We start from the raw sequence: 15,007 nt of genomic DNA, 5'->3' as shown, positions 1-15,007 counted from the left end.
ACTCTCTGCGGCTGAATTCTAGTCTGGGCCCGTGGCCTAGCAGGAGCCACGCTCCCTCTCTTTTCTGCGACCTCACTCTCGTCGGCGATGTGGGCCACAACAAGTCGCCGAACTTCAGCAAACGTGGCGGGGTGGCCCTTAATTAGCGCCTCGCAGAAAGGTCCAGGCAGTACGCCCTTTTTGAAGGCGTATACCAACATCTCCTTGTTTTTGGCAGGCGAGCGGACCATCTGTGCCCCAAAACGATTCAGATAGTTCCTGAGGGACTCTCCTGGATATTGCCTTACGTCAAACAGGTCGTAAGACACCCTAGGTGGCGCCTTGTTCATGATGTACTGGTCGACGAAAAGCTTCAAGAACTGCTGGAAACTGGTTATGTGACCTGTAGGCAAGCTAACAAACCATTCCAGCGCTGTTCCCTAGAGTCTGCTCATAAACATCTTGCAATAAACTGTGTCTGAGCCTCCTGACAACATCATCTGTGTGTGAAACGCAGTGAGATGTGCCTCGGGATCCTCCACGCCGGTGAAAGAAGCTTTTACGGCCACTACGCTCGCAGGGATCGCCGTGTCCGTGATCGCCTGAGAAAACGGCATCGGAAAAACGCGCGGTGGCGATGACGGCGCAACCTCTTCAACGGTTATGCGTCCTCTCTGCTCGTGAAGAGCTTGACGCAATTCCTCAGCGACCTTGTTGAGCTCCTCATTTCTGGCCTGAGAGGCGACCAGGTCTTCGTGCATCTTCGCTTGCTCTACGCGCGATGCCTCCACATTTGCTTGCAACGCGCGCATGATCTCCATCATTTGCGCCATGGTCATGACGCCTTCTCCAGCAATTGGCACAACGGGACTTGAACGCGTACTTCTCATCTTTCTCATGAAATATCAACAGATCAAACTTCAGCGACCAAAACCTTCACCAGCGGAACGATCGATCCAGCAATCAATCGGTCAAAACCTTCACAGAAACTCGCAATCTCAACACGAACCTCCCACTTCTCCACTAAAGCTCCCGATTCACCGATCGAAGACTCAAACGAACGGCAAAAAACTCGGATTACCGATTGACACTCGCACAAACGGCGAGAAACTTTGATTCACCGAACGAAAACTCAAACAAACGGTGAAAAATGCCGAAAATGGTTGCACCAGCACACAACCACACGAGAACTGCAGAAACTTCAAGAAACTCACGCTGTGGATGGGAAACACGTTTTACACGGCCCTCAAAAACTTGATGACTTTTTACGGCAAGTGCACCGCGTTTGTCAGAAGTAATAATTGTCCCTAAGGACGGATATCGATCCCACAAAGAACAGTGAATTATCGAGTACAATATTCGCTAAATATAACAACAGAACAATAAAAAAGAGTTTGAAGTGATTATGTTGGCACTGATCAATAAGAAAACAAACAAAGAATTAGTTGCTTCAATTGGAAAAATTGGGATTAAGTTTCATCTCTCTCACTCTCATGTATTTTGATTAGCATGTTAATATTAAGTTCTTTAATTGAAATTGATGCCCGTATAAAAATCATTTATATCGATTCCTCGCATATAAAATCCTTAAGAATGTTCCCTAACTATCGATCCCTCGCATACTTATAAGAACAACTTAGAACGAAGCTCAGACGTTTAATAGCAATTAACATTTCAAGTCTATTCCTAGCACTCAAATATGTTAAGTATTGTTGTTTAGGTCCGAACCCTAAAAATACCTCCCGGTCAGATTTAAGATTCTCAATTTGTCACGAAGAATTAAAAGTAAAACAACAATACCAATAATCAATCAAGAACTGAATATTAATATATAAAATATCACCTCAATACATAAGAGTTTGAGCAGATTACTCCCAATCCCAAAGGGTAGAATTAGCCACGCATACTTCTATCACCTTCCATTCTCCCAATTGGGTTACAATTCACTCTATGGTGTTTTCCTCTCAATCTGGCACCTAAGGTTGAGCCTCTAGCCCTCTATTTATCCTAGTTTTCTAGGGTTAGGTTGTTTATTGTGTCGCGCTAATGGGCTAAATGATAAAACATAAAAAAAGGCCCAATCTTTCTTTGCATCTTTTCCATTCTGGGACCTTCTATCTTTATCTTTTTAGCTCAAATCATTCATCTTTAATCCAAATCTCCAATCTTCCTTAGAAATCTGCAATTAACACCAAATTTGGGAATAAAATACTCTTATTCAAATAAAGATCATAAAAAATGTAAAAAGGTATAAATTCATAAATTAGGGATTATTTTATATGTAAATTAGCAATAAATCCTCATAAGTGCCTATATTTTAATATGAAATATTACTGAAATTAGACACTTATCAGGCCCCACGGTGGGCGCCTGATGATCCTGCCGGTTGACCTGAGTGCAAGAGTCTTGCCACGTCAAAGGTTTCTCCTTCTGGATCAGCTTCGCACCACGTTAGCCTCTGTCCTTCACACCTCAATTCCTCGCAAGAACCTAAAGAAAACAGAGTGGCGCCGCTACGGCCTATCGCGCTCCGACGCTCTAGTCAGTGACAGAATCACCAAAAACTAAGAGAGAATATCTCAACTCAAGGAACCGTGCGCAGTGAATCTCAGTGTACTAGCAAGTATTCTGAAAGCGTACTGAAGTGTTCTAAAAACGTACCTCAAAAGTCTGTTAAGTGTTCCTTATATACCTGAGCGTTTCTCTCTCCTGACGGTTACACCTCTGGACACGTGGCTCACATCCAACTGTACACGTGTCCCCATCTGGAGCTTCCTCCACTTGAGCGTCACCTCTACTCTTCAAGCCATTCGACTAAGTTACCCATACAAGGAGTAACTTGGTGCACAGCTTTCCTTGGAGCGCGATCCCCTAAGTGACGAGTACGGGGTGTCACCATGCACACCTTCTTTATGGTCTCGCCTGCCGCTATCATGATCTGCTTTACTTGCACATCATGCATGTTCTGGGAAACTGTTCCCTTGCCCCGACCTCTACCTAGGGAATGATCATCTGATAACCTCGTCCTCCGTACTTGTACCTCTTGAAAGCCTTAAGCAAGCCTTCCTGATCTTTCGGCGATGTGCCCCTTTCGGCGGTCTCTAACCACCTGATCTCCTAGTACTCATGTATGGCGACTATGGCGCAACTCTGGTGACCGCCGGTTACACACACTAGAGATCGGAGAGCGCCAATTCAACGATTGGCAACTACACAGACTTCCCGATGTACTTCCCTTCTGTCAACCAGGTGTCCCGTTCAACACGCCTATATTATCGCTTGCTGTCACGTCATCACTTCCGATTACCTGATCGGTACAAATATCAATAAGGTATATTGATCAAATTGTTGTCTTCTAATTTTTTAAGTCTAGGAGTGGCCACATTTTACTATTTTATTCAGTACCTTTCATTTTTAAAAGTAACAAGTTTGTCAGTAATTTGATTACATAATAAATTTAAAAAAAATTATAAATTTATATATTTATAAAATATTTAAAGTATCCTTATTATTACAAATAAATTTTAATAAAACATAATCGATATTTTATTGTGATTATTTTTTTTAAATAAAAGCTTTCATGTTAGGTATCATTATGCAACTTAAGATCTCAGCTAGGCTGACACCTCAAGTTACAACAATCATTTACCATCACATGAAAAAAATATTATTGAACAAAAGAAAAAAAAGGAAAGAAAATACAAAAATACGGGGGGACTAGATCAAAACCCATATGTTAACAAAAACGATACATAGGTAGACTATACCTATTCATAAAGAATTCTAAGAATAGACAAGGTGGAAGCCTATTATACCAAAGAAAAGGCTCTCTATGAAAAAATCCTAAATTAGCCAACTTATCAGCACACGCATTTCCTTCACGAAAAATATGAGTAACCGTAAACCTAATTTTCCCACAGTAATTAAGACAAGCATTCCATCGATTACGAAGCATCCAAGGAGCAGTTGTCCTAGCAGTAAACGCAACACAAACCAACACATTCCAACCAGACATTAGTAAGCCCCATCTTTTGAGCTTCCTCCATAACATGTATAACCCCATAAAACTCAGCAACCAGAGCAGTCTGAACTTCAAGAAATGTAGAAAAAGCTCCAATAAATTCCCCCATACTCCCACGAAAAATACCTCTGCAAGTAGCAAGACCAGGATACCCCTTAGCAGCTCCATCAGTGTTAATTTTAACCCAGCCTGGTGAAGGAAACTCCCATCTAACAGGAAGAGGACGTAAAACTTTACCAGTACGAGTGTTAATACCAAAAAACTTGAGCACATTGAAATCGAACATATCATTCTTCATTGAAGCTTTAGACGAATTACCCACTAGACAAGTTAAATCTTTAATAACCAAAATAGCCCTAGAAACCTCAATCTTATCCTGAAAACGAGCATAATTCCTCATACGCCATATCATTTAAATAGAAAAAGTTATCACAGCTAGCTTAATCAATTTAACCAACGGACTACCATCACTCTTAATAAAAGAAAGAAGATCATCCTTATTAGAGAAATGATAAGTAGGAAAAATGTGTTGAACCCAACTCCAAATACGCAAAGCATTAGCACATTCAAAAAATAAATGTTGAATAGATTCCTCGTGCTTTTCATAAAGCGTACACATAGAACAAATATGCAAACCTTTATTTTGAATATGTTGATCTGTAGGAAGCCGCCCATGAAAAACTTTCCAAAGGACAAGAGTTTTGGAAGGTGGAATATATGAAGACCAAATAAATTTACCCCAACCACAGGAAACCCCTGGATCCAAGAAAAAAGTCCTAGCTTATTTAAGAGTGAGACGACCAGACTCCTCTAGAATCCAATTAGGAATATCCTGTACTGCCCTAACCATGATATGACTAAAAAGATGAGGCATATGCTGTAAAGACAATGGAATATTCCAATCACCACCTGTCCAAAACTGAGAGACTGTATCCGAACTACTAGCACCATCAGATAATCCTGCAATATTTGCTAAAGAAATAGTAGCAACACCATTTATCAGACTGTATTTATTGTGATTATTATTATTTATTTTATTATCATAATTATCTTATTATTAATATTTTAATTTTTTATTGATATTTTTTTATAATTTTATTATTATTATTATGTTATTATCTTTATTATATTCTATTATGTAATTAATTATATTACGTTAAACTTAATATAATCTACTATTCGATATGTTATGTTATATAATATGTCACACATTCGACATAAACTTAAAGCAGAAAAAAAAAGTAAAAGTGAAAATGAAAATGTTAATATTAATGATTATTTCACAACTAATTTTCATCTTACTTCTTTATATAATTGCTGGTCCTGGTATTTTTTTCTCACAAGTCCATCTTCACTATTCGCGTAAAACAGTAAACAGAAACATATACAATCTGCGCTGCAACAGTAAAATTGTAGAATTACAATTTACAAATAGAGAGAAAATGTCACGTTTAAATAAGGAAAAAGTTTTGTTAATACTGAACACAGTGAATAACACTATTCAACAATCCTTCATACTAATATTATAATATTTTTAATTAAAAATTAAAATTAAAATAGTTAAAATATTAATTAATTAATTTATTAGGAATGTTTGTACTCTTGGCAGTGTCAAGCTTTGAGGATACTTTAAAGAAAGAAAAAAGGTGACGATTTTGCTTTCGCAAGGAAATGTGTTTTTTAGGTGTACAAAAATAGAGAAATATTGCAGGTTAAGAAGAAACATAAAGAAGAGTTAAGATATTTTTAAAATCTTACTTGTCCTACGTATCCAACACAATAAATATTAATATTTATAATAAAAAAGGAAAATCCTTTAATGAAAATACATAAAAAGTATAAAGTATTAGAATTTTTTTCAAAATAATAAAATTATAAATTTTTATAAATAATTAAAATATTAATAATTAACGTATGTTTCTCAAATAAAGATTCTCGAAACATAAAAGGTGACGATTTTGCTTACGTTTAACGTATGCCCTCTAGTCAAACCCAAAAAGGCTAAACTGAAAGGTCAGAAAAAGTATAATAAAAAGTTCATCTCATTTTCTCCACGCCTTCCTCTCTTGGACTCTTCAAGGTATCATTCTCTATATACACACACAATTCTTCCTTGAAGACCAACATATCCAACAAGTTCAAACAAAGATCTAGCTACAACACATACCAAAATGACTGAGATTCTTCTGAATCTTCAGCTATTAGCTCCTTTCTTCCTCTTCCTCTTCCTTATCCTTCCCCTCCTCTTCTTCTTCTCCTCAACTTTCAAGAATAAACGCCCTCTTCCAACAACAAATGTTCTCACTATCCCAAAATCATACCCACTCATTGGTTCCTACTTAGCCCTCAAACGCATCGGCAACCGCCGTATCCAGTGGCTATCCGATATAGTCCAAATCTCACCTGCCGCCACGTTTACCTTCCACCGCCCGCTGGGTGGCCTCCAAGTTTTCACTGGCAACCCCGCCACCGTGGAGCACATTCTCAAGACCCGCTTCTCCAACTACCGAAAGGGCTATTCCTTCATCACCACCCTCTCAGATTTCCTTGGCACGGGAATCTTCAACGCCGACGGCAACACTTGGAAGTTCCAAAGACAAGTCGCGAGCCACGAATTCAACACAAAGTCTATCCGGAAGTTCGTTGAAGACGTGGTTGATGCCGAACTCTCCGACCGCCTCCTCCCCATCATGGCTTCAGCGGCACAACAAGACCAGACCCTTGATTTCCAAGACATCCTCCAACGCTTCGCGTTCGATAACATCTGCAAAATCGCCTTTGGCTTCGACGCGGAGTACCTGACACCGTCGGTTGAAAGGAGCAAGTTTGCAGTGGCGTACGAAGAAGCGACGGAGATAAGCAGCAAACGGTTCCGCGAACTGTCTCCGTTAGTCTGGAAAGTGAAGAGGGCGCTTAACAGAGGTTCAGAAAAGCGATTGCGAATGGCAGTGAGGGTAGTGCACGAGTTCGCGAAGAACATAGTGAGAGAGAAGAAGAAGGAGCTGAAGGAGAAGGAAGTCCTTGAATCGGTGGACATGCTTTCGCGGTTCTTGAGTTCGGGGCACTCTGACGAAGACTTTGTGACGGACATAGTCATAAGCTTCATATTGGCAGGGAAGGATACCACGTCAGCAGCGCTGACGTGGTTTTTCTGGCTGCTATCGAAGAACCCGCGAGTGGAGAAGGAGATTGTGAAGGAGATAATGGAGAAATCGGAGGCTCCGGTGTATGATGAAGTGAAGCATATGGTTTACACGCACGCAGCGTTGTGCGAGAGCATGAGGCTGTACCCACCGGTGCCGATGGACACCAAAGAAGCAGCGGACAACGACGTTTTGCCGGATGGTACGGTGGTGAAGAAGGGGACGCTGGTAACGTATCACGTGTACGCCATGGGGAGGCTGGAGAGTATTTGGGGTGAGGATTGGGCGGAGTTTAAGCCAGAGAGGTGGTTGCAGAAGGTTGAATCCGAAAAGTGGAAGTTTGTGGGAAAAGATTCTTTCACTTATCCTGTGTTTCAAGCTGGTCCCAGAGTGTGTTTGGGGAAGGAGATGGCTTTTATGCAGATGCAGAGTGTGGTGGCTGGGATTCTACGGCGGTTCACGGTTGTTCCCACGGTGGCTGAAGGGGTGGAGCCGAACTTCATTTCCTTCCTCACCTCCCAGATGGAAGGTGGTTTTCCTGTGAAGATCATTGAGAGGGAAACCTCCAATTAATACCCAACTTCTTGCTTTCAGACCACATCATTCCTTCACTCTGTTCCTAGTACCATGTTTGGTATTTGAATTTGACCTTTGTGTTTTACTTGTTTGTATTTTTTTATAATATTAATATGAGTAATGATTATAATTCTATTTTTTTTATACAATCATATTAAAATCTCAATTCTATTATTTTAATATTTTTTTCATATTATTTAATTACAAATTTATTCTTTATTATATATATTTATATTTAAATCAATTTATTCGAGTGTTATAGTTCAAATTATCATTTCTCTATTAATATTAGCAATTGCGGAGAAAGACGAGTAGAAGAAGAAAGAGAGACATCGGGATTTGAAGTTTGTGCATTATGCATTTTAGCATCTGTGCAACAGAGTGGAGATAAAATCTTTTGTGTGTAGTCTCTGAATCGTTTTTCATCAAAATCTTACAATTTCACTTAGTAAATATGTAAATGGTTAAAAAAAATTACAAGTGTATAACTGATATCACTTGGTATAACTTTAGTTATTTTTATTCAATATTAAAATCCTCTTGTTCATAATTATTTAATCAAAATCACATGACTTTGACTTCGAATTATCAATATTAAAATTGTTTTTATTGATCACTATTTTTTCCCACCTTAATACACCATTGATCCATTCTTAAAGTAAAATTACATCATTTTAATGAAAAACTGATGTGGATATGTAAAGGAAACATCCGTGGATTTTATTTGACCCAGAAGCGCGTGGCGTGGGGAGAGTTCTTGAGCAGTTTGTAGAAGAGATAAAGAAGTAGTTTTAGGAAGGTTCTCTATGACTAGATAGGAAGAAAATATAAAAGAAAATGATGATTTGACAACCATTCCTCCACTTTATATCCATTAAATATTAATATTTTAATTTTTTTTAATTTTTTTAATTTTAAAAATTATTTTAATATTTTACATTTTATCTAATATTTCATTAAAGACACTTTTTTATTTTTAATTTTTTTTATTACAAATATTAATATTTTATTGTAAGTATGGAGCAATATAATCACTCAATATAAAATTTGTATGAAAAGTAGTAAAATGGAAAAATGTATGCAACATTTTAAAATTCCTTCTCCTCTTACTTCTTCCTAAACACTTCAAACATCATTCATTATAAGGTTTTCAATTACACTAGTTGAAAGATGAAAGCTAGCCAAATTCATGTATCTTAATTTTCTTCTTCCAACTTGTTTAGCGAGGATTCGCTCATATCTCCACGTGTAGCTTTTAAGCTTGAAAGCGTGATGAATAATTTGCTTATGACGTATCTGCTTTCATTTGACTGCTTTTAAATAATTACTACTCATACAGAAGAAAAACACAGAGAAAACTAAAGTAATACTTGGATAACAATTATAACTATGTTATAAATAAATTATTTACCACTTAAACAAAGTTGTGATTTGGGTTTTTGTTTAAACGGGATTTTGAATATATCTTGTTTAAACTGCTGCTCCAGCTTTAATAATTTAGAATACATGAAACAACAAAAACTTCCCACCTCAATACATCCGTTGATTTTTCTTAGTGTGTGCTACAACTGTTATTATTATTAATCCACTAGTACAGAAAAAAAAATATTCTACAACAATTATTTACATACATCGATTTGAATTTATGCAATTTAAGAAATATATGTTCAAGGCACTCTGTGACCAGACTATCATTTTTAAAGTCATAAAAAAGAATGAAAATATAAAGAAAATTAACATGATAATTAAGAGAGATATTAACTTAAATAATAAAAGAAAATTAAGATTTATAGACACGTAGTCAATGAAAATTAATTATAACTTAAAAATTAATAAATTATAAACGCAGGTTTAATTAAAAGAAAAGACAAAAAAAACTAACTACTGTTCTAGTTTGAAGGATCTAAACATGTTAACGGGATAAAATAAACGTGTTGGTGATAGTTATTGATCTAACGAAAATATGTTTAGATGCTTTATGCGTGGATTTTTCATACAATAAGTTAATACTATCGCTTAAAAAAAGTTAATTTTACCATTCTCACCTTTTTAATGGAATCGGTGTATTTTTTTAGTTGGATAAACTTTTATTGAATAAGTCAGGTAACGTGATAATCGATCTGAAACTATAAAACGAAGTTAAATTAACTTATTATAAAATTGATATTAGTTTTATTCTAATTCTTGTAGTATATGTAACCTTTTATCATTATATTCCATAGGTAGTAGTTAAAATTTATATTTATTTTAACTAATCAAATTATTTAAACTTTTTTAAATTTATTTAAAATAGATTAAATTTAAATTTAATTTAATTTCTTAATTAGATTAGATTTACTTTGTCAATTAGATCATATCCATCTCAATCTGGATTTTGGCCAACTTAGCTCGATTTGGACCCAGATCAACTCGGTTTGATATAGAACCTAGCCAACTCAGTTCGATAAGGGCTCGGGCTGACTTGACTTGTACCCGTACTGACTCGGCACGGCATATGTCTGGGTAGAGTTGGATCTACATGCACCCGGTGCCGACTCAACCATAGTCCGGGTCAACTTGGCTCGACATGGTCTCAGATCGACTCGGGTCGACATGGGCCAGGTCGACTCAGATCGACATGAGCCTAGGTCGGCTTTGCTTGACATAGCCTAGGGGGCTAGACATCGGCCGAGGTTGACTCAACTCGACATGGTCTCGGGCTGACTCGACTCTGATCGACATTGGCCCGAGCCGACTTTGGCCCGAATTGACTTGGATCGACATGGGACAAGTCAACTCGGCTTGACATGGATGTGGGTCAACTCAGATGGACATGGGCCTGGGTCAAATCGACTCAACATGGGTCTGTGTTGACTCAGCTCGATATGTGCTCGGGCAACTCGGCTCAACATGGGCCCGAGCCGACTCGGATCGACATGGACTTGGTTGACTCGGGTTGATATGGGCTTGAGCCAACTCTGCTCGACATTGGCCTAGGTCGACTTGGATCGACATGGAAATGGACAGACTCAACTCGACATGGACGCCAGTCAACTTAGATCAACATGGGCCTTGGATCGACATGGGCCTGGGCCGAATCAGCTCGACTTTGACCTTGGCCGACTAGGCTCGACTTGGGTTTGGACCGACTAGGCTTGACTTTGGCCCGAACCGACTCAACTCGACTCGGGTCGACATGTACTCAGGCCTACTTTGCTTGACCTGGATCGAGATTGACTCGACTCAACTTGGGTCCGGACCAAGCCAAAATTCAATCCAAAATCTATTTTGGATAATCCAAAAATATATCCAATTTATATCTATCCAATTAAATTAATTAGACTTAAAATCCAAAAATATGAATTTAGATTTGAGATAAACTCATTTAAATTAATTAAAAGTAATATAAATTTGAATAATTATAAATTAGATTTAATAATTTGGATTTTTTTTCTTATCCTTAATATTCCATATATTTTATGCTAAGGTATTAGTGGGTGGAGATTAACAAGATTGAACAAGATGATTTTGTTAGGGGTGCAATTTTATAATTTGTATCGGTATTACTAGAACACGCATCCCAATTTAGGGGTATTTACGTATTTTTATTGTCTTTATGATTAATCTAGATATGGAATTAAAAGTTAATATAAGGTTTATAACGTATTTTTGGTTGTAGTACATGTTATAATACATAATGTCGAAGAACGATTTATCAATATTTATTAAGAAGGGAATAATTTTACAAAATTAATTATAAAATAAGTTTATTTATATACCAATAAAATTTACGTCTATTTATATATTATGATATAGTGAATGTGAAATCTTTATCCATCTTGTATTTTTTTATATACAAATTTCTTTATTAAGTTATTACAAACATGTAATATGCCATTTGTAAATCATTAACAATATTTGCTCTCAACAAAATATTGTAGTTTTAGTGCAATGATCGAGTATCAAAGGTTGAAGAGTTTTCCGCTTGTCTCTAGAAGGAAACTTGGACTACAATTAAAATGTAAAAATATTATAGTAATTATTAATTTAATACTTACAAATTTAATTCAAAGTACAATTGTAGTACCAAACATAGTTTGGAAGTTACAAGTATGGATATTATGTCATGTGGCATGCTCACCATTATCATTGCAGGATTGTTGGTAAGTAGTACGAGGTAATACAACTTTTACATAAGTTATATATTTGCTAATATTTTATCTTTAGAATTACAATATTTACTTATAATTTATTTGAACTTTGTAGATGATCAATAATCTGGATCCATTTCAAGACAAGAAAATTACTATTACTTAGAAACAATGGATAATGTTTCTTTTATGGGTGATGATATTTTGACACATTGCTCCACTTTACACCCATAACAAAATATTAATATTTGTAATTAAAAAAATTAAAAAAATGTCCTTAATAAAAATATAAGAAAAATGCAAAATGTTAAAATAATTTTTAAAATTAAAAACATTAAAAATAATTAAAATATTAATATTTAATGGGATATAGGGTGCAACAATGGTTGTAAAAAAATCATTTTCCTTGAAATTTTTTACATTGGTTTCGTTACACTATTATTTTAATTATATGTAAGCAAGTTGTATGAACTATTTTGGTATTTTAAATTATGAGTGGGATTATGACACAAACTAATGAAACAATAAAATATAGATAATTGATCAAGAAAGTTTTCATGCTCCCGTGCTTATCCCCATGTTTCTACAAAAACATAGGTTGAAAGGATCTCCGTAAAATTATGTAATTATTTAATGGTTTAAGAATGTTTGGAAGTTTTCTTATATAATTATCGATTTGTATTATTTTTAATAATTTTTTACCTGTGTGGATATTTGACTATGAGTTTATGTCATTATTAATCTTGATTTAATTATTGTTTACAATAACTAGTTTTAGATGATTATTATCATTTGATTATTTAAATAAAAGTAGGTTAGACATTTTCAACATTGTTTTATAATTCTCGATCTTATTTGATATTTTTCAATTTATGAGATTATATTATATATTAATCTAATTTTATTGATTTATGAGGAAGTTCAGTACACTACTTGATGGTGTAGCCTTCATTTTGATTTGATTTATTTGTATTTTTTAGGTGGTGTGCGGAAGTTCAGTGGAAGTGGCAGACAAGGATGGCTCCAATGGAACTATGGTTTCCTTGAAGGTGCATGAGAGGTAGGAAGAATGATTGGTTGAGCCGTATCACTTGGAGGGTGAAGAAGAAGATCAAGGTGTTTATCCTATAGAGATCTAGACAAGAGAGTGAAAGGCATGCAAACTTGGCAACAATTCACTCATATATTTGATCTTAGAATTTCATGAGTCAAGCACCTCTTTATATAAAGTAGAGGTCCAACCAATGTACAAAGCAAGTGGTGGGAAAATTCAAATGCTAGAGGTTTGAAATTGGTGCCTAGAAGGCAAGCATGACCAAGGTATACTTCATGTGACTCTTTTTAGGTTTAGGACCGACCTAAGTTAAATTAGGAGTCTTCTAGAAACCCTAATTTAACTTAGATTGGATTTTAGGTGCCTAATTCAACCCTGATTACAATTAAAAAAATTACAAGTAAAATTCGTATTCTACTTTTTGCAAGAAAATAAATTCTACTCTACAATTCTACACTAGGTTATGGCATTTTTAACATGTAGAGAAGGATGCCTCTGTCATCAGTAGCAGAATCTCAATCTTCTTGTATCTTCCTTGTCATGAACCTATTGATTGGACTTGAGTTTGGTCTTCTTCCATCACTACTCATATGTAATATAATGAATCTAAAAGAAAATTTCATTTCTTATGATATACACCACTTTGTGAGTTGACTTATTTTTTTTTATCAAATTCTAGTACTTATAAAAGTTAAAAATAACTTAAATAAAAGAATATTTGAATTATCATCTTTAAAATAAAATCATAGTATACTTAGGAATACATTGAGAGTACTTGCTCTGAGTTTTTAAGTTCTTAGTTTAAATACTTGTTTGCAATGTTGGAAACATCTAGGAAAATAAGGACAACTCCTCCTCATAATTTATTTTATTTTAAAATTAGAAAAATAATTTTTCACATAAAAATAAGAATTTGAATGATTGAATGGTTGTTTGACTCTTCTATAATAAAAAGTTGAATAGTATTTTTAAAATATAAAAATACATAGAGAAGAATTAAATAACCTAATAAACTATCTCCTAAACAATGAAGAAAATAAATATTTAAAAAGAATAGATAAAGGATGTTAAACTCTTTTTATTGTGAAACCATATTCGGAAGAATATATAAGTATTTATTATTGTTTTTCGAATATATATAAGTATTTATTATTGTTTGTTGATTTGAGAGTGTCATTTTTTTTGTTGATTAGAGGGTGGCACATGTTACTAAGAAATTTAGATTTTTAATAGTTTGTTTGAAAGACTATTAGCCATTTTGTAACATATAAAATATTTGGTAATAAAAGAGAGGGTTCTAATCAAATGCTTTCAAATCCAACTATGTATGTTTATTATCTTCATTGATAATAATAACAAGTTACATTTTAGACGCTTCAAAATATGAGGTAAAGAGTATAAAGAAGAGGATCATATCTCAAACCAAGCATCTAAATCTTAAAAACAACACCATAATTTCTCTTTATAAGCAAAATATAGAAGTTGCAAGACTCATTAATTCAACCTTGTTAGAAAACACCATCACCTTAGAACGGGTTAAGTTTAACCTAAGAGTCTTATATGTGTTGTTGGTAACATGTTGGTCTAGTCAGACTAAATTGTGTAGTCTACACTCTTAGTCCTCCACTAACCTTAATAACAATAATAATCATGGTTAGAGTTGCCAATTTGATTTATAGATCATGCATCAATCCCAACCTACTCTTAAAATAAGTACCATTTTTTTTATCTTACTCCTAAAATAAATATCATTTTATTGATTCACTAGAAGAGTGGGAAAAACTCAACCTTCAAAACCCCCACATAACGCAAATTAGGGTCAGGGTCAAAGTGGATTTGAGCCATTACAAGACTTCAATTAACACATAAATATGTTTCAACATAACATAAGTTTTTAAAATATTATAAATTACAAATTAATCTCTAAATATTTTTTATTAATTATAAATTAATTCTTAATTAGTTTTTACTATTGGCAACTTTGTAAGGTTTTGGTCCAACCCAACTTGTCTGGCTCAACTCGACCCTGACTGAAGTAGGCTTATCTCGACCTTGTTGACCTTGCATGACTGAAGTTCAACCTAACTAGACTTTTCCTAACTTA

General features: G+C 35.1%; 1 protein-coding gene across 1 annotated transcript; it reads left to right on the top strand.

The window, feature by feature from the left end:
* Positions 1 to 5,942: 5,942 nt before the first annotated feature.
* On the top strand, positions 5,943 to 7,854 carry LOC137814272 (cytochrome P450 94A1-like). Its single transcript, XM_068616904.1, has one exon. The coding sequence runs from the start codon at positions 6,172 to 6,174 to the stop codon at positions 7,714 to 7,716; it is 1,545 nt and encodes a 514-aa protein (XP_068473005.1). The 5' UTR covers positions 5,943 to 6,171; the 3' UTR covers positions 7,717 to 7,854.
* The last annotated feature ends 7,153 nt before the right edge of the window (positions 7,855 to 15,007 follow it).

Source organism: Phaseolus vulgaris, chromosome 1 (genome assembly GCF_000499845.2).
Source record: "Phaseolus vulgaris cultivar G19833 chromosome 1, P. vulgaris v2.0, whole genome shotgun sequence".
In the NCBI taxonomy this organism is placed as follows: domain Eukaryota; kingdom Viridiplantae; phylum Streptophyta; class Magnoliopsida; order Fabales; family Fabaceae; genus Phaseolus; species Phaseolus vulgaris.
Note: the sequence above shows the minus strand (reverse complement) of the source record. Positions and strands in the feature narration are given on the sequence as shown.